This window comes from Struthio camelus, chromosome 2, assembly GCF_040807025.1.
Source record: "Struthio camelus isolate bStrCam1 chromosome 2, bStrCam1.hap1, whole genome shotgun sequence".
NCBI classification, from domain to species: domain Eukaryota; kingdom Metazoa; phylum Chordata; class Aves; order Struthioniformes; family Struthionidae; genus Struthio; species Struthio camelus.
In genome coordinates, this window is record NC_090943.1 from 1,455,796 (window position 1) to 1,482,765 (window position 26,970).

The following is a 26,970-nucleotide window of genomic DNA, read 5'->3' on the forward strand; positions in this document are numbered from 1 at the left end:
CCTTTCTTCTGAGGAGGTGCGAAGCTGAATGTCGTAGCTGGCTGTGCTTATTTTCGTTTAATTTTTTTCCCCTCAGCTTTCTTTCTTTCCCATTTCCAGCTGGATACAGTGCCTTTGCTGAAGCATTGCACATGCTGGAATCGCCTAACCCGCTGACGCGTTCCGGGATGGCAGCTAGCTGACGACGGTTGAGGATGACCCTGACTGAAAAACTGCGCGAGAGGATATCGCGGGCGTTCTATAACCATGGACTGCTGTGTGCTTCCTACCCCATTCCTATCATCCTCTTCACTGGTCTCTGCATCTTGGCCTGCTGGTAAGTCCTGCTAAGTGCTTGTTTCCGAAGTTGTTGCAGGGTTCTGTGCTGCTGATCTGTGGAGTTTTCCTAGCAACGTGAATGTGCTCAGGTTTCACTATCTCATGTGCTATTCCAGAAGATATCACTTTTTTAACAGGGTAGGTTGTTGTCATCCTTTTGTGTAGGACAAATGGAAGGAAAGGGATGAAGTGTCTTGATGCAGTTTATTAAGTAAATAGTAAAAAATAAGTGAAATAAGTAAAGCAATAAGTAAATTAAGTAATCCCCAACCACCTAGTGGTGACCTCCAAAACCATAAATTAAAGATGAGGAGAAGGAAAGTTAATCCTTCTCTCCATACTTGCGTATTCTGTTCTCCCTGAAGCTTACACTCTTCTTTTTCAGCCCTTGCCTTGGTGTGCATATACTGTTTGTTCTTGTAAATTCTCTACTGATTCTCCTTACGGACTCTAATCTGGATATGAGTTGCAGCTGAATGTATTGTCATGTTCAGAAGTGTTACTTGGGCCTCTTAATGAGGCATTCCAATGAGGCATTACTACTACTGGAATTGTGAAAACATGCGGACACAGGGATACCATGCGCACGTGTTGGTTCTGTCCTCAAGGTTTTAAGTTTAAGTATCTTATCTGTCTCATTTGGTCAAAATAAAACATACTCTGACATACTCCTCCAGTTTTAGAGGAACTCTAACAGCGTTGAAATAGATATGAACATAAATGTTTCGTTGAGCATCACCCTGGGTAAGACACTTCTTCCTTCGCGTGTGTGTTAAAAGATGCAATGTTGGAAACCTGTAAGATCGCTTCTCCTGCATATGACTCTTGAGAAGGCTGTAATCAGGAATAGAGGCGTAGTTTTCCTGGTTTTGCATGGCTGCATATGATTCCATGTCAATATTAATAGCTTTATTTTCAGATCTTATATCCTGGAGAAACAGGAAGTTTCTGCGAGGTCCAGGCAAATGGATTTTAAGTTCTGTTTGTCTAGGCTGATGTGGTTACAGTAGCAGGTGTATCTTTTGACTTCAGCTTTGCTGGATGCTGCTTTCACATGTTGAGCCTGCAGTACCCAAAGTGCAATTCCACCATGAGTCCTTAATCATCAGGCCACAGTGCTTGCTTGCTAGCTGCTTCTTCAGAGCTTCCAGGCTCCTATTTTCAGTTATCTTTTACTTGCTGCTGCTGGGGGTAAAGGCAGGAATGCAAGACAGCTGCTTTGGTTTAGAATGTTACAACATGTGTCGCAGTTTAGGAGGGATCAAAATAAAAGGTTCATGTTTACTGCCTTTCCTAAATTTAGGATTTCCCTGACCACGTGAGGAAATCTGATCTAGGATGGAGAGCTGCTGCACTCCTTCTTGGGAACCTTATACCTGCTAGGTCAGACTTGGTACCTATCCTGTATTTTTGGTCTTATGTTTAGAGAAATGTGAATTAAAGTCTCTCACTAAGTCTCTGAGGCTTCAAAGCAGGTCTTCCTTGGCAGATTAGCTACTTGTAATTGTGTGTTTGTGGAAGTGTCTGCATTACTTGGTGCTGGCATTTGAGGATTCTGCAATTATTGGTTAGCTTTAGACTGAAGAAAGGGGTCTAAGACGCTGTCAAACATACAGGTAACCTTCATAAAGTGAATAGTTTGCTCTTCTGATGAGCTCCAGTACCTCGTTAGCAAAGCCAATAATGGCCCTAGGAGGGAAAGGTTTTTTTAAAATACTGTGACATCCTTTAAGAGCAGGAGTACCTTGGCAAAAGTTGAAGTGCTACAACCAGCATGGCTACAGTCCTCCCTCTTTAGAAGCTGTTTCTTTGAATGTTTCACTTCCTGTTCTGAACTGCTCTGTATTAACTGGTGTTAACTAGGTATTGATTCTAGCTTGAGAAATGGCAGTACTAATTAGGGCAGAACTATTCTAGAGTACAGCCCTTCTACACTGGAGCATTTCAGGAGTAGTGAGATTGAACTCTTCTAGGTTATCCATGCACTGGATACTCTGAGGTATTTTCAGACTGGTGGCCTTGAGATACCCCATTCAGCCTGCTCCCTCTCTGTGGGGTAGACCAGGGAGTGGCCGTTGGAGTTCAAGCTGCTGCCCTTGCGTTTTGGTGGGAGAAGGGAGAGCTTGGTGTGTTGCCTCCTGTGCGTGTGCTCAGCCTAGCATTTGTAAAAGTCCCCACCGTCTCGTGTCAGTGACACCACAAAACCCATCTGGTAATAAAATTTGGCTGCTATTGCTGCAGAGACCGCCTAGCCCGCTCTGAGTAAATACAATTGATCCTTGGGTTTTTAATCCAAATTAAATAATCACGGGAAGGGTGTGCACATTGGCTGGTAAACAAAACTTGTCTCTAAATGCTGGATTATCCCAGACATGCTTCAAAATGGTTCCGGCCACAAGTTGATGACTTGGAAATTTAGTTTTGAGTTGAAGTCTGTATGCTCTTTAATCTGTCTATGAAGTTTTTAAAGGAATTGGAACACAAAACAATTTTTGGAAAGATGTTTTCAAGCTAGTTTGCAGTTCCTTTTCACTTTCTCTAATGTAAGCTGTTGTTTGTGGTGTTTTATCAAGGTGTTAGGAGTGTTCCTCCCCTCCGCCCCACTTCCTTCCTGATAAGTCTACTTCTGTTTTTTTCAAGCTGAAACTCCAGGGAGTGGTGTTCTAGGGAACACATATCCTTGCTCTCAAAAGATTTGAAAAGAACTTCTGTTTTCTTGGGTCTGTGTAGTTTTGCAGTTGTGATATTGTTTCTGCATCTAAAACAGAAAATAAAACTCCCTATATCCAGGTACAATACAATGAAGCCATATTATCAACTGCCTTGTATTCGAGGTTCCTTGACTTGTGCTAGAATTTGGGTATTTTCTTGCCAGAGCTCAAATTCAGGGGATACTCTCTGCAGTGAGCGTCTGATAAGTATCCTTCATCTGAGAGATGTCTCCTCCTCGTTGTCTGCTTTAGGTGGAATAATCTGGTATTTGTGGTGCGTGTGTGTGGGTGCAGGAGTTGTTACCTCAGTGGCTAGCATAGCTATGGCTGTTGAAAGCCAATGCTGTGATAAGTGCACGGGGAGTATGGCAATGTAGACCTGGAGCAAGATATTTGGTAACTTCTCAGCCTGTATTGCACTAGGATCTTTCAAATGCGTAAGTCTTTTCATCCGTTACAGTAAAGTTTTATAGTTTGGGAGAGGGGATTGCCGAGGCCAGAGAAAAGACTTTAACTTTTTTATTGTTGTTTTTATTTTTTATTAATTGGGATGGCTGAATATGTAAAATAGCATAACAAGAAGACAGTGATTAACAGTCACCTCAATAACTGTAGGCAATCGAAGAGGGGGGGGCAGGAAACTTCGGAAGTATTGTAATAATTAATCAGGAAAATTAGTTTTAGGCTAGTATATTAACTTGCTTTAGGTTGGAGTTAGGTCTTGGAACTATGTCTTTAGAGCTCATGTATCCATTATATGCTTGCCATGCTCTTCTACTTTTTATGAGACATCTGCTGTTGGCCACCGTAAAAAAAATGGACTACTGGGCCGGATGGACCTTTGATCTGAGCCAGCACAGCTAGCTGCATGTATTTTATCTGTTTTAAAACTATATGTCTACCTGAATATCCGACCAGAATGCAAAAATGGCAGCTGTTCAATACAGTATAGTGTGGACTGGGTGCTGTCTGCAAGAGCCACTGCATTAGTTATGGGAATCATCAGATGCCTACCTCTGGGGGGGGGGACGGGGGGACTCATTGATGGACACAAGGTGCCATATCTTCATTTTTCCCCTCAGTCAAATTGTGAGGACTCTGAATAATGGTCTTTGACACCAACTTACTACTGCAATTTCATGTATTTTGTGCTCTTTAGAAGTGTTCCATTTTCTTAGGACAAACCTTACTGATTCATCTCATCTTCTTCCCTGCAAAAAGTAGGAAGTGTGCTGAAATTTGGAGAAAGGGGCTAGTGGAGAAAATCAAGGCACAGTTTCAAGACAGAAGTTCATTTAGGCAACGTTTCTGCCCAGGACAATCAGTAGACGAGAACTTCAGCGCTGGTTGGGTAATAATGCAGATCAGTGTCTGCATCAAACATGGGCCAGTTAAACAATAGGCACTACAAATCATCCTAGTAAGGAAAGATGATACACAAGTGATGTGATCCAGTGGTTTCAGAATGGCTGTTATCAACAAGGAAGAAGCTATATCCTCAGTCTTGTTAAGAATGTTAGTCCCTGCCCCTGAAGAAATGTGTGGAAAGAAAACAAGATAGTAGAGCAAAAAGGAAGCATTCTGTATTCTTCAGCCCCACATATGGCTAACAAATATAACATATGGTTACAGCAAATAAGAGAGAGATGCCAGGAGGGGGTTCTACATCCTGAAATGTTGAAATGGGGAGATAGGGGCTGAAATATAGTCTTCCCTTCTCCGGATGTATATGCACCCAGAATCAAGGAAAGCTTGTAAAACCTTACTACAGAAGAAATTAACTCAAAGTTCTCCTCTTGTCCCCCACTGCTCAGTATAACAGGACTATCTTCACGTGCAGATGCCCAGATAACTTTTAAAAGTGGGATTAAACTGCATGCCCCTCAATTTGTCCAGGGTAGGTTGTGGTTCTTATTCATTGTGGCAACAGTTAACGTGCTGGTGTCTCTCCTGTTCAAAATGGTCAGGACTCGAGGACCGCGTAGCCCAGCCAACTTTGGAGTAACTGATCTTGCTACAGAATATCTCCAAAGCAACAGTTACAGGTTGTTTGAATGTATTTACATCCTGTCTTTAACGTTTAAGTGTTCTGCGTAGACGGCGTTTTTAGCGTCACCTATGGGTAGGACATGGCGTATCTGGTTTTATTAATAAGTTAATATTCAAACTAAAAGCAAAAATTGCCTGTGATTCTTACTCTACAGTCTTAATTGAAATCTGAAAATCCAAGTTACGTTGGCTCTTACTTCAGAGGGAGGATTTTCTGCTGAACTAGCTATTGACAGGGCTTGTTAGTGAACTTTTTGTTTCACTATACATCCTGTTGTAGGTGACGTTCTTTTTGATCTTCCCGTTTAAATGGATTTATGTTAAGAAACGTTGCTGTCCTTTGCAGGGGTAAACCTATCGGAGTGCTTCCTTCTTTCTAGTAGAAAGAGACTGCCACTGAAGCCTATCTGAGGAGTAGTCCCTCCTCACCAACTCTAAGAACAGGAGAGGGTACATGTTTATAAATCTGGGAACTGGGATAAATTTGAAATTGTTATATAGTTCTGAAGAATATCTTTTTTAATTTAAACTAGGAGTTTTAAAAAAATCCCGCAATTGACATTCTGATGCAGGTTTAGGAGAACTGTACGGAGTGAGTCTTTGTGGGCGTTCGTTCTTTGATTGAAACACGAGGTTCTGTTTCTGAAGAACTATCTGGAACCAGAGGTGCTATATATATATATATATATATATATATATATACACAAGTGTGTGTGTGTATATCATATATTTTTTTCTAAAAGAATATATTACTATTTTACAGGCTTGTGTATCTTGTGTGCTAACCAAAGGAGTTGAATTTCTGTCAGCCTCTTCATGTTTCAAATACACAGCGAATAGTCTCCTGTGGGAGTGAATGATGAAACTAGATGCAAGCAAGTTCTGTGTGATGAGACCTCTATTCTGCCCTTTAGAAAAAGGAAACTGGCAGCACAGAGGGAGGGAAAAATCTTTACTTTTGCAATGCAAATTTTTGAGGGTCCTGTCAGCAGGTAACAGTGCAATGCCAATGCCTCATTTGTTCAGAAACAGGTATTGTTTATGCACTTAGTAAGACTACACAGGGGATTGTTGCTGCCAAGTATCTGGCCTTCTCTACTCACTGGCAGTTACTCAGAAAACAAAAGCTTTGTTAACTGAACACAAAATGTGTCTTGCTTTCTCCTTAAATACCACCTCGATTTCATGGGAAAATCAACTGAAGTGAGCAGCAAAATAGAATTGCTGTATTGCTTCCTCCTGCCGAGGAACAAGCAACAAGATTCTTTTCATCAAATTTTGGATGTCTCGCTAGCAATGGGTTTTCAGATTGTGATATTTAACTTTGGCTGGAAATGGGCTAAAAACTTCTTCTGAAGTGTGCAAAACGAAGGTGGTAGCTATTTTAAGGCTTTATCATCACCCGCCCTGTTATCTAAGATCCGACAGCTCTCTTTCTTTTCCTCGGTATTCACCATCTTTTCCTCGGTATTCACCAGCAGAGGACTCTTCTGGGACGCTGGAGATCCCTGCTTTGATTCTGCATTTGAACGAGGAACATGCAGTTTCAGGGTTTGCAGTCCTGTTGGATTGCCAGCTGCCTCAGGCTGACCTGGCAGTCCTCCATCTAAGCTGTCTTGAAAATATGTAAAGTAGTTGGATGAACAGTTTTGCCTGAGCCCACCTCATGTTTGGTAACCAAAATGTGCTCTTGCTTGAATTCAGCAATAATAACTTGTAGGTTATCAATTTTTCTTCGTTTTTGGATTTGCAGAAGGGTGTCAGGGTGCACTTACTGTCCAAAAAAAATCTTTTTTTCAAAACAAAATCTTTCTGGACTTTCCCGTTATTGTTTTAGATTCTACTTTTCTTCTTTTCTCTCTATCCTTTCCCTTCTAGTGTTCAAGAACTTTCTTTGATGGTTGGAAAAAAAAACTCTAACAAAAAGAAATGTGGCTTCTAGCATTCAGCTTTAATTGTCCTTTCCTGTAACTTAGTATGGAGCAGTTCTCATATTTGGCAAGATGCACACATAGAAGTGAACCAGGGTTGTTGCATCTCACCGCCCTTGCAATGTCTTGTTCCTGTGGGAGGCTAGGACGCTTCTGACAACTCAGCGGGGCAGTTCTTGGTTTGTTCTTTAAGCATCTCTTAAAGGTGCTCTAACGTTGCTGTCTGAAGCAGTAGATCTAGTGAATCTCGCAGTATCATTGGGTTCTTTTTTCTCTCTCACTCCTTTGTTTTTGTTTGTTTTTTGTCTCCTGCTGTCAGTCTGGCTTAGATAGCACCGACTAGATCAGTTGATATTGTCTTCCTACATAAGGCAAAGTAAACGCAAGAACTAATGTTTCAGCATTTCACTACAACAATTTAGAACAAGCGTGTAGTGGAATGGGTACTTTGTGTATTCTTCCATCAGACATTCTTAAAACTTTTCATAAACATGAATCCTCAAATATCACTGTGATATAAGTAGATATCCTCCTTTCTCTTATGTGAACATTTATTTATGTTGTGGTTGGCTCAAGATCAGGGAGTTTCTGCCGAGATACCCACAAATGAGTCTTGTTCCTGAATTCTGCTGCAAAACAATACCACAAGCAATATAAACTGCTTCTAGATCCTGTTGTTGTGATAAGGACTATAAGAGCTAAACATAGATGTGTTAAGACAGCTGCAGAGCAGGCTCTGTTTTAAGCTAGAGGTAAAAGTGGATTTTCTGCGTGGTCTTTTCTCTGAAGATGGTTGCTGAAAGCGTGGATTGTAATAAAAAATGGTTGCAGGTTTTTGTTTTGTGTTTTTTTTTTTTTTGTATACCAGACAGCCTACTAGGAGGTGGTTCTCCTGATAGATGCATGCTAATGTCTAATCTAATGCCACAGCTGTCTGCAACATTTGTAGTTTCAGCAGAACATACAGGTAATGTCACCACAGACAAAAGCTCTTGCTCATGATGAACGTAATACCTATGAGAGCAGAGCCATGCTGACATGATAGATACTTGTGCTGCAGTACTGGCTTTATGAACGAGATTGGTCCTGGCTATTAACTGAGATTTGGTACATCTTAATCTTATCAATGATCAGTGTTAGAATTAAGAAGCATAAGCATATAGGAGAACAGAAAATTATGTTTGTACTTGGCAATGTGGTTTTTGTTGATTTAGCAGCCTGGAAGAGTAAAGGAAGCTGAACGAGCCCATCAATGTGACTTGCAGAAAACTGTAGACTAGGTAGGAAAAAAAAATCTAATGTTGTTTAGCATCAAGTGAGAAAAAGGCAGATTTACTGAGTAACCTGCAGTATTGGATGCTGCTTTCCTCTTCCTTACCCAGTGTGGTGACAGATTCAAAGTACGTACTGGAGAGAGCATGCATATCTCTTTATGCAGCATTAATCCTGTTCCATATTCATGATTTAAGCAATAGAATTGCAGGGAAATACAGAAGTTGATTTGGTTATCAACAGGTCTAGACTGAGTACAGGGCTGAAGAGGATGGATGGGAATAGGAATCTTGGTTGCCTTGGTTACGCTGACAGCCACACTGGGATATAGTCCTTAGCAATGTTCAGAAGTTTCTATTTTTTTTTTCTTCTATCAGAAACTTCCCTCTTATTCTTCCCCTCGTTCTGTTGCCTTTGATTGTTCCAAGAAACTGCCATTAACTCTTTCCTCCCTTGTATTTGAACTTTTTGGACAACAGTTTGAAAATCCAAGTATGAAGGAGGAAAAACTTCCCACCCTTCGTCATTCAGGAATGGCTATTAAGGAGCCATGAGTTGCTGTGCTAAAATGCCTGGTATTTTGAGAGGTGGCTAATCTTTATTCATGAATGTGTTTGCACTTTAGGATGCGAGTGCTTCACTTCTTCCCCTCTACAGAAAGTTAACCTCCCTTCCCCCTTCCTCCCTGCTCTCCCCAACTTTTCTACAACAGAAAAAAGTGAATACTGGATTCTCAACTGATCTGCTTCATATTAGCCAAGGTTGAGCAGCCTGCCATGCCTTGCATCTTTCTCTGAGGCCTTGTGTAACCCTGACCCAACTAGAAGCTGTACACAAACTGCCATTTTGGGTCAGAGTGGAGTTCAGTCTAATCCAGTTCCGTCTTCTGCTCCAGAGCTCTTTTCTTATCTGCCCTGACTTTAATGTGAAGGTATCATTTGTCCTCTTTCAGCTATGCCTACTGCTTGCCCAGCTGTCACCTTCAGCCTTTGTCTCCAGCCCTGATCTTTGGCTCTCCCCTCCTGACCCTCCTCCGATGCGATTTCTCCTTTTTGGTATTGCTTGCCTTAATGTCTCCCCTGCCATGTCGTCCTTCCCTCTCATTTTGACCGTTGGCTTGGCTTGCCAGTGGGCACTGTTCTATCTCAGTTTGAGTGTTTGATCTGTTTAGTTTCCAATACACTTGAATCTGCAGTCCCTAGTGGAGAAACAGCGATGTAGTTTCTGTGCATTCAGAAATCCAGTGGGGGTTTATGTTCTGTCAGGTTGTCTGTTGGCCCCTTCAGCCTGCGTAAACTCCTTAGCCTCCTTCAGCAAGGAGTTGCTTTTGTGTGTTACGAACCTGGCTCCCATTAGGTTTGTTTGATCCCTAGCTGCTGGAAAAGAGAGTGAACGGTTCGTCCTTGTCTTCCCTGTCTACACCTTTCATGCTTTTATTCACCTCCATTGTATCCCCCTCAGTTGTTTCCTTCCCCTGCCCAGGTGAAGAGTTTTACCCATTCTGCTTAAAGAAGATTGCTGCTTTGTGTGATGGGTTGAACTAGTCATCAGTGATGCATACACCTTCTGGAATAAGTCTCTGTATGAAGTTGATCATAGGCAACTCTGTGGCTTAATCACTGAGTCTCTGTTTTTGCTGTACTTGACTATTTTCTGGGCCTTCTGAGTGACTTAATTAATACTTTTACTCATCACTGCAGTCACCTGCAATGGGACTTTTGGGCCGCAGTCATATTTTAGTTTTTTTCTCCTCTTTCCCTTCTTTGTCAGTGATAATGTCTGATTATTTTCTTTGGCTGAACTTTATTCCTTCCCAACTTATCATATAGCTTCAGTAGCAAAAGCCAGGGCTACTGTGAACAGCATATACAATTGTAGACAGAAAATTGTCAGTAGTAAAGGAGTTATGACACACACCTCCACTCCGGGATCATGGCAACAGGCACCTTCCTTGGAGAAGTAATGGTGTTATTCAGATGTAAATATGCTGGTGGCTATAACCCAATATGGTGGAGCAACTGAGAACCATCTCCAGAGGCTACTGATTTTTTTTTCTATGTTTTTTTTTTAAATAAATGTTCTTTTTAACACGTTTCTGTGGTATGTAAGCTAGCATGTTAAGGCCCTTCTTCATGGCCTCAAGCACAGAAAGGGTATAACAGAACCCAGAACTGCTTGAAGTGACATGTTAAATCCTGCCAAACATCTGTGATTATGGCCAGGTTGTCATTTTGCAGACAGCTGTGGAAATTTAGGTCACTAACCTTTCCCAGCTGTTCTCCTGTCCCTCTATTAGTGGCTGCTGCTCCCACAACTCTGCCAGCAGTTCATGTGAACACTCCCTAATCTACTTCAGGCAAAATAGATTGGTTAACTTATTTATATTTAGATCTTCTCTACTGACAGCTCAGGGGCAGTAATCACTGCCAAAGGAATGATGCCAACTTGGACAGGATACCTTGCAAATATTTGAACTGCAAGAGACTTTACAATCTATTTTTCATCTGTTTTAAGCTTGGTGCTATTGCTTATTAACGTTCTGCGTGATAAGTGTAGCTTCTGTGCATAATGCCTTACAGATATGTATGTTACACTGAATTTATAAGATTAATTATTTTTACAGAGCAAGCTAATTGGGGTAGAGAGGATGTAACTTGCACACAGACACAGCTTCTGCCACTACTGGAAATGGAAGCGAGCATCTAATATATTTTTCCTCTCCTTCCATTTGGTTAATGCTGTACTGAAGTGCATAGATATGTACGTGAAGATGGGGTCCTAATTAAGAGTAGCTTCTTCACAGTGTTGTCTGCTGCATGAGGGAGATGTTCTTATCCAGCTCATCTTGCGTTGGCCTGTGGTGCTGATTTAAAACAAAAAATCACCTCCTTTTTGCATAATGGACAGAGGAGGGAAGACTGAAGCTGCTTTATTGAATATGAGGGTGATCTTAACAGTTCACTTCCAGGTCACTTTTCTAGAAATTTGTCATCTCTAACCATGCTGTAATTAGACTGACAGTCTCGTACAGCTGCTTTGCCTCTCCAACTGCAACTCTAGTTCCAGTTAGCATAGGCCTGCAGAGCAAGACCCGGTGGAGCTTGCCCAAGTGATTTTGAGCAAGGCCTGTTTTGGAGGAATCGGGAGTACATTTGTCATTCTGTGCTTGAAGATAGTGCTTTCTAGAATCATCATCATCCTGATGACTGAATCCCAACTTCCTTTTTTGTACATCTACCTGGAAATAGAAATTGTGATGCCCTTCAGAGAAGGGAGCTTGCTATAGGGAGGAAGAAACTTTCAGAAATACTCTTGGACCTGAATCAGTTGTTCCAAAGTGTTACTCCAAAGTGTCTTAGTTTTTCTACAGATCATACACCTGGAGGTGGAGTAGGGCTATTTGAATCTTTGCAAGTTTTTACTCATATTTTGTTGGTAAACATCCACTTTTGAAGTTCAGCCACCTGCTGCATGGGGCAAAAACTATGAGGACAGTCAAGAATCTATGGAATTAGTGGGGACAGAAGAAAGAGCACTTAAAGCAAAGAAAACTGTTTTTCAGCAGTCTGAGCAACTGTAGTTACGGGAGCAGACTAGTAATTTAAGTGTGATTTGCAGCTGGAACTTCAAATCTCTCTGGAGGTTTACATTTTGCAAATATTGGGTAGATAGTAGGGTGGTATTTTACAATTCTTTTCTTAGGTGCCTATTCATTGCTTACACTGTAGAGTATCTGGCTAGATTGTAAGCTTTTTGAACTCTTACCTCGTGCCTATAGATTGTAAATTGCTGTTGTAGGAGAGTAAGTGCATTAATGCTTTCCTAGGATCTATTTGTACATCTTTCTCTTCTATCTCTGTGGTTTATGCTCTTAGACTTGAAAACCTTTTTCACCCTTGTATAAATGTTTTCCAGGTTTTGTCTCTTCATCCAAGTGATAGTGTGTGTATATATGTTTGGATGAAACTAGTTTATTGTTGGGTGAGAAGAGAATGGAAAAGTGACTGTATGGGACTCATCTTTGTCATTCTATAAACTAGAACCACAGAATAACTTAGGTCAGAGGGGACCAGCCTGGACTTCAAGACAGCAGATTTTGGCTCATTCAGGCATCTTCATGGCAAGATCCAATGGCAAACTGCCTTGGACGGTTAATCTTCAAGGGCACCCTCCTCAAAGCACAGAACAGATTCATTCCAATGTGCAGAAAGTTGAACATGCATGGCAGAAGGCCAGCATGGATGAACAGGGAACTCCTAACTAAGCTCAGATTCAAACAATAAGTACCTGGGAGGTGGAAGCAGGGACAGACCACCTTAGGAGGAATACAGAGACATTGTCTGAGCATGCAGGGATGGAGTCAGAAAAGTCAGAGCTCAGCTGGAGATGAAACTAGTGAGGCAACAAAAAAAGCTTGTATAAGGGACAGCAAAAGGAAAAAGTATGTCCACTGTTTAGTGGGGCAGGGGACCTATGGATGTTTTTAAAAAAAAAAAAAAAGGGGGGGGGAGGGGATACTAACTTTTTTCTCCCTCTTCCCTCTCTCCTCATTTTTGATTGGTTAGTTCTGACTTTTGGCACCTGAAGTCCCTGAGTCTACTAGCAGAGCCTGTGGGAATGGAGCATAGAGGGGAATAAACTTAGAGAGCATGTTAAACCAATTAAATACATGTAAGTGTGTGAAACTAGACAGGATGCTTCTGAGAGTGCTATAGGAGCAGGCCAATGTCATTGCGATGCTGCTCTCTCTCATCTTTAAAAGGTCATGGAAATTGGGAGAGGGTCTACAGGCTGGTCAGCCTCACCCTCTTGGAAGCTGATCCCAAGCACATGAAGGGCAAGAGTGCAATTGGGAACAGCCAGCATGGATTTACCAAGGGCAAATTGTGCCCGACTAACCTGATTGCCTTCTGTGACAAGATAACTGGTGCTGTGGACAAAAGGAAGAGCAGAGGATCTTGTATCCTTTGAGTTTAATGAGGCTTTTGACATGATCTGCCATAGCTGAATTGGTAAGATATGGATTGGAGAAGGGGATGATAAAGTAGCTGGAAAACTGGCTGGATCACAGGTTCAGAGGGAGGTGATCAATAGTACAGAGTCCAATTGGCAGTTGAGTATTAGTGGCATCCACCAGGGACTGATACTGGGGCCAGGCCTGTTCGGTAGCACTGCTAATGACCTGCGTAGTGGGACACAGTGCACTGTCACCAAGTCTGCTGATGATCTCAAATTGGTATCAAAAGGAGAGAGCAGTCAACACGGTGGAAAGCAAGGGTGCTAGTCAGAGAGACTTCGACAGGTTGGGAGAATGGGCTGACAGGAACCTCATGAAGCTCAACAAAGGCAAACAAGCAAATGCAAAGTCCTGCATCTTGGACTGCAGGACCAAGCCCTGCAGCAGGACAGGCTGGAAAGCAGTTTGCAGCAAAGGACCTGGGAACCTTGGTGGACAAACTGGATGTGAGTCAGCAGTGTGCCCTTGTGGCAAAGAAGGCCAGCTGCATCCTGGGCTGTATTCACAAGAGTATAGGCAGCAGGCTGAAGGAAGGGATTCTTCCCTCTGGCCTTTTAGAGACTGTACCTGGAGTCCTGTGTCCAGTTTGCTGCAGTACAAGGCAGACATTGATAGCTCTCTGCTGCACTCGTTCCGGTATGTCAAAGTGATTGGCAGCTGGAGCATATGGTGAGAGAGGAGAGGCTGAGTTTGCTTAGCCTTGTGTAGCCCCAGGGGAGATCTTACTGCTGGCCTACAGCCACTTAGTGAGAGGAAGTAGAGAAAGTGGAGCCAGACTCTTCTCAGAGATGCATGGTGGAAGGACAAGAGACATTGAACACAAGTTGGAAATTCTAAAGGAAATAAAAAGATAAAAGGAAAACTATGTTCATTGTGAGGGTGGTCAAATATTAGAACTGATGCCCAGAGAGGTGGTGGGACCTCCCTCCTTGAAGACATTCAAAACTTGCCTGGACATGGCCCTGAGCAACCTGCTCTCCTTGGCCCTGACCTGAGCAGGGTTTGCACTAGAGGCCCCTGGAGGTCTCTTCCACACTAATGGTTCTGTGGTGCCTGGAGGCTGTCCGGTGCTGTCCCCTGCTCAAGGTAGTGCTAACTTCATGGTTAGGCTCAGAGCCCTGACTTTTGTATATCTCCAAAGATAGAGAGTCCACAGACTCTCTGGGCCCTCTTGCAGTGTTTGACCATTCCTATTGTGAAGATTTTTTTCCTTGCATCTAACTAGGATTTCCCTTGCTGCAGCTTGTATCCTTTTTAAATACGTGCAGTGCCCCATGTTGGTGGGGGAAGAGTTGAGAGAGAGACTTGATTAGCATTTGCAAGGCCTGTAAATTCCATAGGCAAGATCACTGTTGCAAGGCCAGGATGTACGGCTTGGTATTCAGGCTGGATTAAGGGGTATATGTGTTTTAAATAGGAGCTGGGTACTACACTGAATAAGCAGGATGAAAAAGGATGGCTACTTGTTCCCTAAGCAAGGCAGAGGTGGGGGGGGGGGGGGAAGGGAAGGATGCAGTCACGTTCCTGGGAGGCAGCAACTTGTTGCTTCTGTAGGCTGAGCTCATTTCACCCACTTCAATTTCTTTCTTCTCTGGCTGGTGAAAATACTCTTCCCTTCCCTAGCAACTAGTAGGAAGGCAAAGACCTTACATCCCAGCAGGGCTTTAGGAGGTGGGAAAACTCCACATGCAAGTGATCCCTCTGCCAGGATTTGCAGCATTTTTGCTTTGGAAGACAGGAACTGATTGAAGGAGTGTTCAGGGCTAGGATTGCATGCAGGGCTAACTGAATTTAGCTAAACTGGGAAGGAGTCCTGTGAAATGTTTAGCATCCAAAGTGTTCAGCACTTCTGTCACTCTTTACTTAGTGCTGTAGCTGTGACCTCTGATGGTGTTCAGGTCTTCAAAGCTGACTCTGTAGATCTGATAGTCTGCTACGTTGCTGTCATCATTTCCATCAGCTCTGCTGTATATTGAGGCTTCCTGTTTAGGTGCAGCACTGCTGATGACTTGCTTTGGCTTATCTGATAATATCCTGGTCCTAGACAGCAAAGGTCCTTTATTAGCTTTCCAGAGCTGGACCTGCTATGGAGGCCTCAATGTCAAAATCATTTAATGAAAAAAATCTTTCTTCCTCGGTCACTTGCTCAACTCATTCTGCTTTGTTTATCACCTCTAGTTTTTTTTTTTTTTTTTAATTTATATCTATCTTAGTTTCAATCAGACATCAAACGACTGCTGTACATCTCTCTGTCTTTTGTTCTCATCAGATCGTCTGTGACAAGCAGGTGCTACACATCTTTTAGAAGGGCTAAAACTGATTGCTGCTTACTAGAGAAAAGGCTGTACTGTGTCTCCAGATTGTTGTCTTTGTTGGGTATTTCCACCTCTGATGTATCATGACACAATTTTATGATTTCTTTTTCTCTTCTTTCCCGTTGCACGATCAATTGAGTACAACTAGAATGTTGGATTTTTGTCAAACTAATAAAATTATAAATCTGACCTGTCCTGCTTTTGAGTCCATTGTTCCTTTTAGCCTTTTGTTGTTCAGTCTGAAACTTCATCTTAGCTATTACTTGTCATCACCGTGGCCTTTGATGCTTCAAGCTATAGAAACCTCAGTGTTTGTATATCCCTAACAGATCAATGAAGCAGGCAAAGTACCACGTGAAAATCATTCCAAGGCCTTTACGTCTGTTCTGAGAATATTGTCAAAAAGCTCAGCTGAACTGAAAAATATGTCAGAATTTTAAGGTCTGAAGGATTATGAAGCATCAGAAAACTAGAAGACACAAGTTATTTCATTAGAAAGCCCAGGAAAATCCAGTCTCTAGTTCACTCTGGCTCTGGCAATTCCAACCTGTTGATCGAACATCTTTGTAACAGCAGTCTTACTTTTTCCACCAGTTCAATTCTGATGTGGTTTTTAGGGACATTAGAGGAAATCTCAGTACATCCACTTTCAAATAGTGTGAAGTATTGATCTTTAATACCGTGTTTATTGTGGGATAGCTGCCACAATCACCTGAAGATTGTAGTAGCAAAGGAGCAAAAAGATAAGAATTTCGTACTTATTTTGGTATCTCATCGCTACTAGCGAAAGTGCTTTTGGGACCAGTGAAGTTCCAAACAAATACTGGAAATTGCTCAAATCTCAATGGGGAGAGTTAAGTGGTTCATATAGAGTATGGGTCAGGATAGTAGCAGTCTAAATCCAACAATAATTTCATTTTTGTGAAGGCTACAGAATGGTTGAGGTAGCTATACTTAATCCAGTGCCTGTAGCAGTACTAACTTTTAGGTGATTGAAAGTAATACAGCTGAGTTCCTACACGAAGAACTTTCCTTCTTCTCCTGGGATTTTTTAGTTGTACCTTTCCGAGGGTGAAATACCAAATGTCTCTTGCCTGGGGGAAATACATCAAACAGTTCCCATGAGATCTAAAGCCCTATTGTACTGCAGCTGTGCCTGCTGTCCTGCAGAAATTGGTTTAATATGGAGTGGGTTCACCCTGCATGGCCCTTTCATTCTTGAGCTCTTCTGGGAAACTGTCCAAAAACCTAGTTTAAAGAAAAAAAGTGCAATATTTCTCACTTATATCTTTATCTTAGTTACCCACTACTTAAGCTGCCGTTACCTGGAACAGGACCTGTGGAGTACAGTACCCCCGTGAAGGATTACTTTCCACCTTCTCCAGACCCAAGCATCCAGCAAGGAGATCTCAGTGAGCGTCCCGATTGGGTAGGTCTCTTGCATTAGGGGTGGGTGGGCATGCTGGGTTTATAGAAGGGACGGGGGAGATGAGGTATTGAAACATCTCTTTGGTATTAACTATGCTTCACTGTAGTGAACTGAAAACGTTTCTGGTCACTTGTTAATTTGTCTGACTGCTAAATTTAGGCAGTATGGCCAGCGATATTTCCTGTGTTAGCCTTACTCTGTCAGAAAAGAGGTTCCCTAAGTCTTACAGTTTTCTCTTCTTTGGCTCTAGAAAGTATATTTAAAATGTCATTACAACTTCCAGGCTTTTTCTGATAATGTAGCTAGTCTAGGCTTACTTCATAAGGTCTCAATCAAGAGCGTTTCATTTAAATCTGAATTGAGGCAGCCACAGATCCTGGCTCCGTAGCTAGCTACTACAGTGTGGTCTAGGGACTGCAGGAGTGCTTGAAGAACCTAATGAATTGAGTGTAGTCTAAAGGAGGTTTTTATTTGTTTTATTTATTTTATTGACTGATAAATATTGTGAAGGTAAACTAGACTTATATCCTAATGTTCAGAGTAAGCGGTTAACTTTCTTTTGCATAAGCAAACTGGAGTCCTGGTGTTTTCCAAGACTGCTGATAACGTGGTCTAGAACGTCAAGAAACAATTCTGAAATTATCCCTTATTACCTGCATTGTTCTTCATCTCAGAGTCTCTCTTAAGCAAAGTTGCCTTTTGGTTTAATGTTTTTTGGTCCTGTCAGCTGTTTGCTCTTTCTGTGGGTGCTCCTCTCACTGATCAAAATCATTTGCCACCTCCTAACCTCCCTAGTGCAACTGAGAACTTTAACTCAAGTTGAAGCTGTTAACTCAGGTTGCTGCTGGCTGATTAAATCGTCCTTTCTGCTTTGTGGCTGAGTTCAGCTGCTAGAGCACAAAAGGTCTGGCTGTCACTGTGTGTCAGCACTGCAGTCTCTAGAGCAGGGGTCAGCAACCTGGGGCACAGGGACTAGGAAGTTTTTAATGGCTCACAACAGAGCCAGCACAGGTTGGGGGAACCACAGCATGGTGGGAAGAATCTATGAGAGGCAGTGATTCCCTGCTCCCGCCTTCCATTTCAAGACCAAATTCAGCAGAAGCTGAGAGCCTCTGCCTCACATAGAAGTGCAATATACTGGTGATGAAGTGGTCAGTGGCATTTTGCTCCTTTGAGACGCAGACTCCTTCTGTTCTTGCTAAGTTACTACTGTCATGTTTCACCTCTAAATTGGGAAAGAAAAACATATTCTGGTAAACCACTCCCTGAAAAGTTGCCAAGCTGTGCTCTAATTCTGCTAAACAGCTTCCCACTCACCATGTGTTTTCATTCTCCCTTTGGTTTTCCCCACAGTATGTTGGTGCTCCAGTGGCCTACATCCAGCAGATCTTCGTGAAGGCTACCGTCTCCCCGTGGCAGAAGAACTTCCTTGCTGTTGATGTATTTCGTTCACCGCTGTCCCGTGTCTTCCAGCTAGTGGAGGAGATCAGAAACCATGCCCTGAGGGACAGGTAGTTATTGTTTGTTAAAGTTTGTTTAGAAGGCAGACTGACCCACCATCGCACACACCATCTTGTAACTTATTGCTTAGTAAGTCGAACTCTTAGCTTTGAAATTCTAAGATTTTTACAGTTAAAGGAAAATGCGATACCACTGTTGATAAGTAATGTCATATCCATCCTGCCCACAGAGTAATTTAGCTTTTGTGGTAGAGAACTTGCCTCTTATTCAGTCACTGACAAGTGTCAGGAACCTTCCAGTCAGAGTTTTAGGCAGAGGGATCTGGATAGATCCTCCCAGGTTGTACCTGTTATGTGTTGTATAATTCTTGCATGTTTATGAAAGCTTTGCATTAAAAGAAGCTTGTTTTTTTGACCCCACTGAGCCTATTGTTAAGCTTTTCTAGAATTTCAGATGGTCAGGAACCTTCTACTGAGTTTCCACTTTGGTGGCATGTATAACCAGTTGATACCTGCTTGTTTGTGTACTAACACAGAGTTTCTGCACAAAAATAGCTCTCCCTTGTCTGCAAATGTTTGCAGGGAAAACTCATGCTCCCCTCCCCAAACCCTTGTTTGTTAAGCTAAACATACGAAACTCTTCAATTACTCTGATTGAAAAAAAGTCTCTGTGTTCAGATTGTCATCCTGGTTGGTCCTCTCTGCACTGTTCTTGTTACTGCATCTTTCCTGAATGTGGGAGATTAGAACTGTAGGCAATATTCTAAGTAAAACCTCACTGGTGCCTTATTTTCCCTGGAAATGCCTTTCCTGCAACTTAGTGAGATTGCTGATCCCTTTTTTTATGGCCATTCACATCAATATCACGTACTTGTCAGGTGGTTGATTGATGTCTTCAGGTCCCTCGTTCTTTCTCTCATTTCCAACTGATGAGCTCACACCTTTTTTGAGCTCCTCTAGCGCATGGACTTGCACTTTGTACTGTTAATAGAAATGGGATTCGATTTATTCCAGCCTTCACATCATCCATTTCAGATATTCTGTTCCTTTTCTATGTTTCTTGATTTTTTTTGTGTCATTGGCAGGTGTTCCTATATCGTATTCCAAGGTTATAGATTAAAAAAACAAAAACACCCCAAAACAACAACAAAAACTTGTTTCTCCTACCTGTCCATGAGAAGTTCCACTTTTTCTTCAAGCCTAGTGGTTCCTCTTTCAGCAGCCCTGTAGTCATCTTCCCATTAGCTAGTTCTTTACAGCTTTGCAATTTTTGTATTAACTCCTGTCTTTCCTGTTAACCAATCCATTTTCTATGCCGTACTGCATCAAATGCTTTCCTTAGCCCAAGGAAGTGAGAACTATTTTGTTTTCCTTGTCTAACAAGCCAGATATTTTAAAGAAAAGTACAATCAGATTAGTCTGGCATATTCTACCTGTGTAAATCAAGAATGCATTTTATACACGTTGCTTTGCCTCCGTTTTTTTAAATATGCTTTCCTTCTGGTTCTAAGTTCTTATCTGCTGTCAAGTTGTTGGCTCACTTTACTTTCTGAGCACAGAAAGGCTTCCCTACTTCTCCTTTCTACAGTGTTTCCAGCTCATCTGCCCCTTTACCATATGAGTAATTTCAGAAAGTGATCTGTATATATTTACGAATTACAAGTTAGAAACAACTTCCTTCTGGTAGGTGTGTTGTCTTCTCATTAGCTCCCATTGGTGTGTTGGCCTTGATGTGTTATGATGCTGGATAGAAGCAAAACTAAACTTACATAGCCAACAGAAACAAAAGTACTCATTTAGGCGTTTAGACTTAAACCTCAGTAAAAGGGCTCCCATTTCAGTGGCAGACTTGGATAATTCAGAGACAATCTAGCTTTGATATTAGTTCTGCAGTGACCTCATTATGAAATTCCTTCTTGTCAGGTGCTTTTATCAGTATCAAATTTTATTTACTTTTGTCTGATGCAAAAAGTGCAGCTGTTTTTTATACAAAAAACTTATTTTTATACTGAAGTGGTAAAGAAATAGCCAAAGATATTTGGCAACCGTATAGGAAACAAAGTGATTATACTTTCATCAACTCTAATATTGTTGAAACTTTGAGCAGTCATCTTTGTACAATAGGATTTTTAGTAGTGTAGCAGACATTTGCTCCACTTTATGTTTTTCTGGTATTCCTCTCTGCATCCAAGAATATACTGGTAGACACATATGCTGTATATGTTTCCTTCATGAATCAGAACTTACACAAGCTCATCTACAGTACAAACTGTTGTCGCTGTTATATTTTGCATTTAGGCTTTAGCTAACTCTAAAATAATAGTGTTCTTACTCTTCCTGGAGCTGTTATCAGAGGTCTCACTGCATCAGTTCCTCTAGATTCTACTTCAGAAAGTTGTCTTTGCCCATAAACACTGATACAGTATTTTCTGGAGTGAGAGCTGCCATTTTTCCACATAGGTCTCCACAAAGTGACGGGATATAAGTTATGGAGGGAACGTTCACAAAGACTTAACTTAAATCACTGTAGGAAATGTTCCATGTTTTCTTTCTGCAGTCACTATGGGGGGGGGGGGGGGGAGATGTAGAGAAGGCTCTTCAAAAGAGAATCCCAACTGACTTGTCTTCTAGAGGAGCTGCCTTCTCTCTCCCTCTGTGAGGGGAGCCAGGGAAGATTGATCTTCTGTATTTTAAATTGGCCTTTGTTAAATGTACCATTTCCGTGCAAAATCCTACCAGTAACCCTTATCACGTTGAGGGAAGTGTTCTTTTTTGGGTTAATAGCTCTTGTCTAGCCAAATGACATGCTGCCAATTTTTGTCACTACGCCTTCATATGCTTAGTATGCTATTGTAAGCCCAAGTTGAATCTTGCCTGAAGTATTAGTTGATAAAGACTATGTAACTGTTAACCTGAATTTTGGAAACATAACCACAAGTTCCAGTTCCCACCCAGTTTTGGTGTTACATGTCAATTAATTTCTGAACCTGTAAGGCATTTTCTGTTCCATGCAATGCAGAGGAATTGTGAAAAGATTTTGCAGAGTTGTGGGTATTGAACAGTTTTATCTCTGCTAGACCCTTTTGTACATTTTAGAGCGCTCTGTACAACTTAACTAAACCACCCCAGGAAGACTGATAACAGCTTTCTGTGTAGTATCCCATTCAGCATATGTGGAAAGAGGAATACAGAGGAGTTAAAGGTCTTTTAAGAAGAAATCCACAGAGCCAATTTCTCTGTTAATCAGACTGGAGGTATCTTAATGGTGGAACCTAGGAGTGGTGAACAGTGAAAGGTGTGTGGCCAGGCACTATGCAGAGAAACGACAGTGGGATTCTGGAGTTTGTGCTCCTATTACAGTGAGATTCCGATTTGTAACCCCTGGCTCTTGATGCGTTGATAGTTAAGAGCAAGAGCAGTAACGTGGGGTCTTCCGAGTATTCATCTCAGCTGCTTTGCCTTTTTGTTTGCGAGTGTTGCAATATACACTGCAATGCATAATCTTTTCTTATGTTTCAGTTCTGGTGTCAAAAGCTTGGAGGAAGTTTGCCTTCAGGTGACAGATCTTCTGCCAGGCCTCAAGAAACTGCGGAATCTGCTCCCCGAACATGGCTGTCTGTTACTGTCTCCAGGGAACTTTTGGCAGAATGACCGAGAGCGCTTTAATGCTGACCCAGATATCATCAAAACCATTCATCAGCATGAGCCAAAGACATTGCAAACATCAGCTACTCTCAAAGGTAGGAGGCTGGAGTGCCACTGAAGCTATGAGAAATGTACCTACAGGTTGCTCTGCTGTTTTGTCCTCATTATGTCCGGTGGGTGGCATTTTGCTACTCAGCAGCTGGGATGAAATTGCTAAATATATTTCATCTCTCATTTTGTATCTGTGTTTGGACTCAGTCTTGAAGTTGCAGAAAGCAAATAATTCTGTTCAACCAGCCTCCGTTCTGTAGGTATAAAAACAACAGATAACTTGCCTAAGCCTCTCTGTTCCTATTCCTCTACATATATGCTATATCCTGTCTTTTTCCCTGGTGCTCTCAGAACAGCACTGGCTGTGGCATTCAGACTGTCTCATTGTAACAGATGAATAAATATTCATCCTGCAGTGTGCTTTCACTGATACTTGTCTGCATATACCGCAAGTGGACACCAGATCTCATTAAAGTGTTTTTGCTCTCTTAATTAAAAAAAGTTTGACTGCATCTGTCATCATATTGTGTAGTAGTTCTATAATGTCAGGGAAAATGTTGTCTCTCTCTTTTTAAAGGAACTTTGTAGATTTTGGGGAAACCTATAATCTGACATGTCTGAAAAGGGGTTTTGTAACCTTAAAGCAAGTTTATTTTAAAGGTTATTTTTTTGAGCACCCAGAATACATACAGACTATAGTTTGGAGCACATGATGTCTCTCTTTGACAGCTCATTTACAAATAAGATAGAGGTCTACCCAGGAACGTAACCAGATGGATTTTAAATATCTCCAGGGAAGGAGACTCCACAACTTCTCTGGGTAACCTGTTCCAGTGCTCATTCATCCTTACAGGAAAGAAGTCTTTCCTCATGTTCAGATGGAGCTTCCTGTGTTTAACTTTGCGCCTGTTACTTCTCATCCTATCACTAAGCACTACGGAGAAGAGTCTGGCCCCATCCTCTTGACGCCCCCCCCTTCAGATACTTGTACACATTGATCAGATCCCCCCTCAGTCTGCTCCAGGCTGAAGAGTCCCAGCTCCCTCAGCCTCTGCTCATATGACAGAGGCTGCAGTCCCTTCATCATCTTTGTGGCCCTTCACTGGACTCACTCGAGGAGCTCCATGCCTCTCTTGTACTGGGGAGCCCAGAACTGGAACCAGTACTCCAAGTGGGGCCTCACCAGGGCTGAGGAGAGGGGCAGGATCACCTCCCTCCACCTGCTGGCAACACTCTGCCTAATGCAGCCCAGGGTACCATTGGCCTTCTTGGCCCTAAGGGCACGTTGCTGGCTCATGGTCAACATGTTGTCCACCAGGGCCCCCAGGTCCTTCTCCGCAGAGCTGCTTTCCAGCAGGTCAGCCCCGAGCCTGTCCTGGTGCCTGGGGTTATTCCTCCCCAGGGGCAGGACCCTGCCCTTGCCTTGGTTGAACTTCAGGAGGTTCCTCTCTGCCCAGCTCTCCATCCTGTCCAGGTCCCTCTGAATGGCAGCACAGCCCTCTGGGGCATCAGCCACTCCTCCCAGTGTTGTATCGCCGACAAACTTGCTGAGGGTGCACTCTGTCCCTTCCTCCAGGTCATTGATGAATAAGCTGAACAATACTGGTCCCAGTACTGTCCCCTTGGGGGCCACCACTACACACAGGCCTCCAACTAGACTCTGCACTGCTGACCACAACCCTCTGAGCTCGGCCATCCAGCCAGTTCTCAATCCTGTCCACTCGTCCAGCCCACGCTTCCTGAGCTTGCCTGTGAGGATGTGATGGGGGACAGTGTGGAAAAGCCTTGCTGAAGCCCAGGTAGTCCACCCTCACTGCTCTCCCCTCCTCTCCCCAGCCAGGTGTCTCCCATCAGAGAAGGCTATCAGGTTGGGTAAGCATGGTTTGCCTTTGGTGAATCCACGCTGACTACTCCCGATCACCTTCTTGTCCTCCACGTGCTTAGAGATGGTCTGCAGGATGAGCTGTTCCATCAGCTTTCCAGGGCTGGAGGTGAGGCTGACAGGCTTGTATTTTCCTGGCTCCTCCTCCTTGCCCTTGTTGAAGACTGGAGGGACGCTGGCTTTCTTCCAGTCCTCAGGCACCTCTCCTGATCTCCAGGACCTTTCAAAGATGATGGAGAGTGGCCTAGCGATAACATCCGCCAGCTCCCTCAGCAGTCGTGGGTGCATCCCATCAGGGCCCATGGACTTGTGGGTGTCAGGTTTGCCTGAATGATCTCTAACCCGATCCTCCTCCACCAAGGGAAGGTCTTCCTTTCCTCCAGCCTTTCTCCCTGGTCTCGTGGGTCGGGGATTCCTGAGGGCTGGCCTTAGCAGTGAAGGCTGAGGCAAAGAAGGCGTTCAGGACCTCAGCCTTTTTTGTGTCCTTTGTCACCAGGTCCCCTGCCCCATTCAGTAGCAGGCCTACATTTTCACTTGGCTTCCTTTTGTTAATTATGCGTTTGAAGGAGCCCTTCTTGCTGTTCTTGATATCCCTTGCCAGATTTAATTCCAAATGGGCCTTAGCCTTCCTTGTTGCATCCCTGCGTACTCTGACAATATCCCTGTATTCCTCCCAAGTGGCCTGTCCCCTTTTCCACGTTCTGTAGACTTCCCTCTTCTGTTGGAGTTTTGCCAGAAGTTCCTTGCTCATCCATGCAGGTCTCCTGCCCGCTTTGCTCAACTTCTTACTCAGAGGGATGCACTGCTCTTGAGCCTGCAGGAAGTGATGCTTGAATATTAACCAGCTGTCCTGGACCCTCCCCCCCCTTCCTTCCAGGGCCCTACCCCATGATATTCCTCCAAGTAGGTCCCTGAAGAGGCCAAAGTTAGCCCTCCTGAAGTTCAGGGTTGCAAACTTACTTATTGCCCTGCTTCTTCTGCACAGGACCCTGAGCTCTACCGTCCCACGGTCACTGCAGCCAAGGTTGCCCCCAACCATCCCATCTCCAACCAGACCTTCCTTGTTTGTTAGTACAAGGTCCAGCAGCACACATCTCGTTGGTTTCTCCTTAACCTGTGTCAGAACGTTATCATCAGTGCTTTCCAGGAACCTCCTGGATTGTTTCTGCCTTGCTGTGTTGTTCTTCCAGCAGATGCCAGGGTGGTTGAAGTCCCCCATAAGGATCAGGGCCTGTGACTGTGAGGCTACTTCCAGCTGTCTGTAAAAGGCCTCCTTGACTTCCTCCTTCTGGTCAGGTAGCTTGTAGTAGACATCCACAACAGTGTCACCCATCTTAGTCTGCCTTTTAGCCCTTACCCTCTGCTTTGAGGCAGAGCTCTGTACATTCCACATGCTGTCTCACATAAAGGGCAACTCTGCCACCTCAATTTCCTGGCCTGTCTTTTCTAAAAAGCATGTAGCCATTCATGACAACATTCCTGTCATGTGAGCTATCCCACCAAGTCTCTGAAATGCAATGAGATCAAAGCCCTGTGACCGTACACAGATCTCTAACTCTTCCTGTTTATTCCCTATGCTCTGTGCATTGGTGTATAGGCACCTCAGAGAGGTATTCGAGCATACCAGTTTCCCAGGAGGGATGCAATACCTGCCTCCTCTGTTGAAGGACAAATTGAGTGCCAATCTGAAGCACCTGTACAGAAATGCACTCAGCATGGGAAACAAATAGGAGGGATTAGAGGTATGAGAAAAAACTTCTTTACTGTGAGGGTGACAGAGCATTGGAACAGGTTGCCCGGAGAGGTAGTGGAGTCTCCTTCTCTGGAGATATTCAAAACCCGTCTGGATGTGATCCTGGGCAATATGCTCTAGGTGACCCTGCTTGAGCAGGGAGGTTGGACTAGATGATCTCCAGAGGTCCCTTCCAACCTAAACGATTCTGTGATTCTGTATGTGCAGTTGGAGGGCTACACTCTCTTCGGGATTATGGAGGTATGGTGGAGTAGCTGACAGGACTAGAGTGCCGCAGTGGACCAGCTCCTTAGGAAGAACGGGCTGGGAAGGCGAGAGGGAGAATTGCCTTTTGTGGAAGAGAGCAGCAGGAGTGCATGGAGCTCTACCTAGGGACAGACAGTGAGCTAGTTGAGAGCTTATGGGTTAGGATAAAGGGCAGACCAATGTAGGCAAAGTTGTGGTGGTTGTCTGTTACAGCCTGCCTGATCAGGGAGATGATGATGATGAGGACAGACATCTTAAGACAACAGGAGGAAGCCTCATGTTTGCAGGCCCTGGTCCTCATGGGGCACTTCAACCACCCTGATAGCTGCTGGAAGGGCAACACAGCAAGGCACAAGCAATCCAGAAGGTTTCTGGAGTGCGTTAATGGTGACTTCCTGACATGTGTGGTCAAGGAGCCAATGAGGGCATGTGTTCTGCTGGAGTTCATGCTTAAAAATGCAGGAGAACTGGCTGGGAATGTGAAGGTTGGGGGCAGCCTTGACTGCAGTGACCATGAGATTGCAGAGTTCAGGATCTGGAGAGGAAGAGGGGCAAAAAAGGAGAAAGCAAGGTCACAACCCTGCACTTTAGGAGAGGAGGCTTTGGTCTCTTCAGGGATCTGCTTGGAAGAGTCCCATGGGCATGCGGTCCTGGAGAGAGGATAGGCCCAGCAGAGCTGGTTGATTTTCACAGATCACCCTTTTCAAGAATGGTCCATCCTGATGTGCAAGAAGTCAAAAAAGATAACAGGAGGCCTGCATGGATAAACAAGGAGCTCCTGGCTAAACTCAAACGAAAAAAAGAAGTGTATAAGAGATGGAAGCACGGACAGGTGACCCAGAAGGAATATAGAGCGTGCAGAGATGGGGTTAGGAAAGTCAGAGCCTATCT

At 43.4% G+C, this 26,970-nt stretch overlaps 1 protein-coding gene across 10 annotated transcripts in view; it reads left to right on the forward strand.

Moving 5' to 3' along the window:
* The window catches only part of SCAP (SREBF chaperone), an 80,801-nt gene that overhangs the window by 22,441 nt on the left and 31,390 nt on the right, over positions 1-26,970 (forward strand). For 8 of the 10 annotated variants that reach the window (XM_068933993.1, XM_068933986.1, XM_068933989.1 and 5 more), the window contains 4 exons: positions 100-316; positions 16,913-17,042; positions 18,396-18,553; positions 22,022-22,242. In XM_068933993.1, coding sequence (XP_068790094.1) covers positions 195-316; positions 16,913-17,042; positions 18,396-18,553; positions 22,022-22,242 — 631 coding nt within the window. In that variant the 5' untranslated portion in view covers positions 100-194. Of the gene's footprint in view, positions 1-76; positions 317-16,912; positions 17,043-18,395; positions 18,554-22,021; positions 22,243-26,970 lie in introns of all 10 variants that reach the window. The other 2 variants (XM_068933990.1, XM_068933995.1) reach the window with 1 other exon arrangement.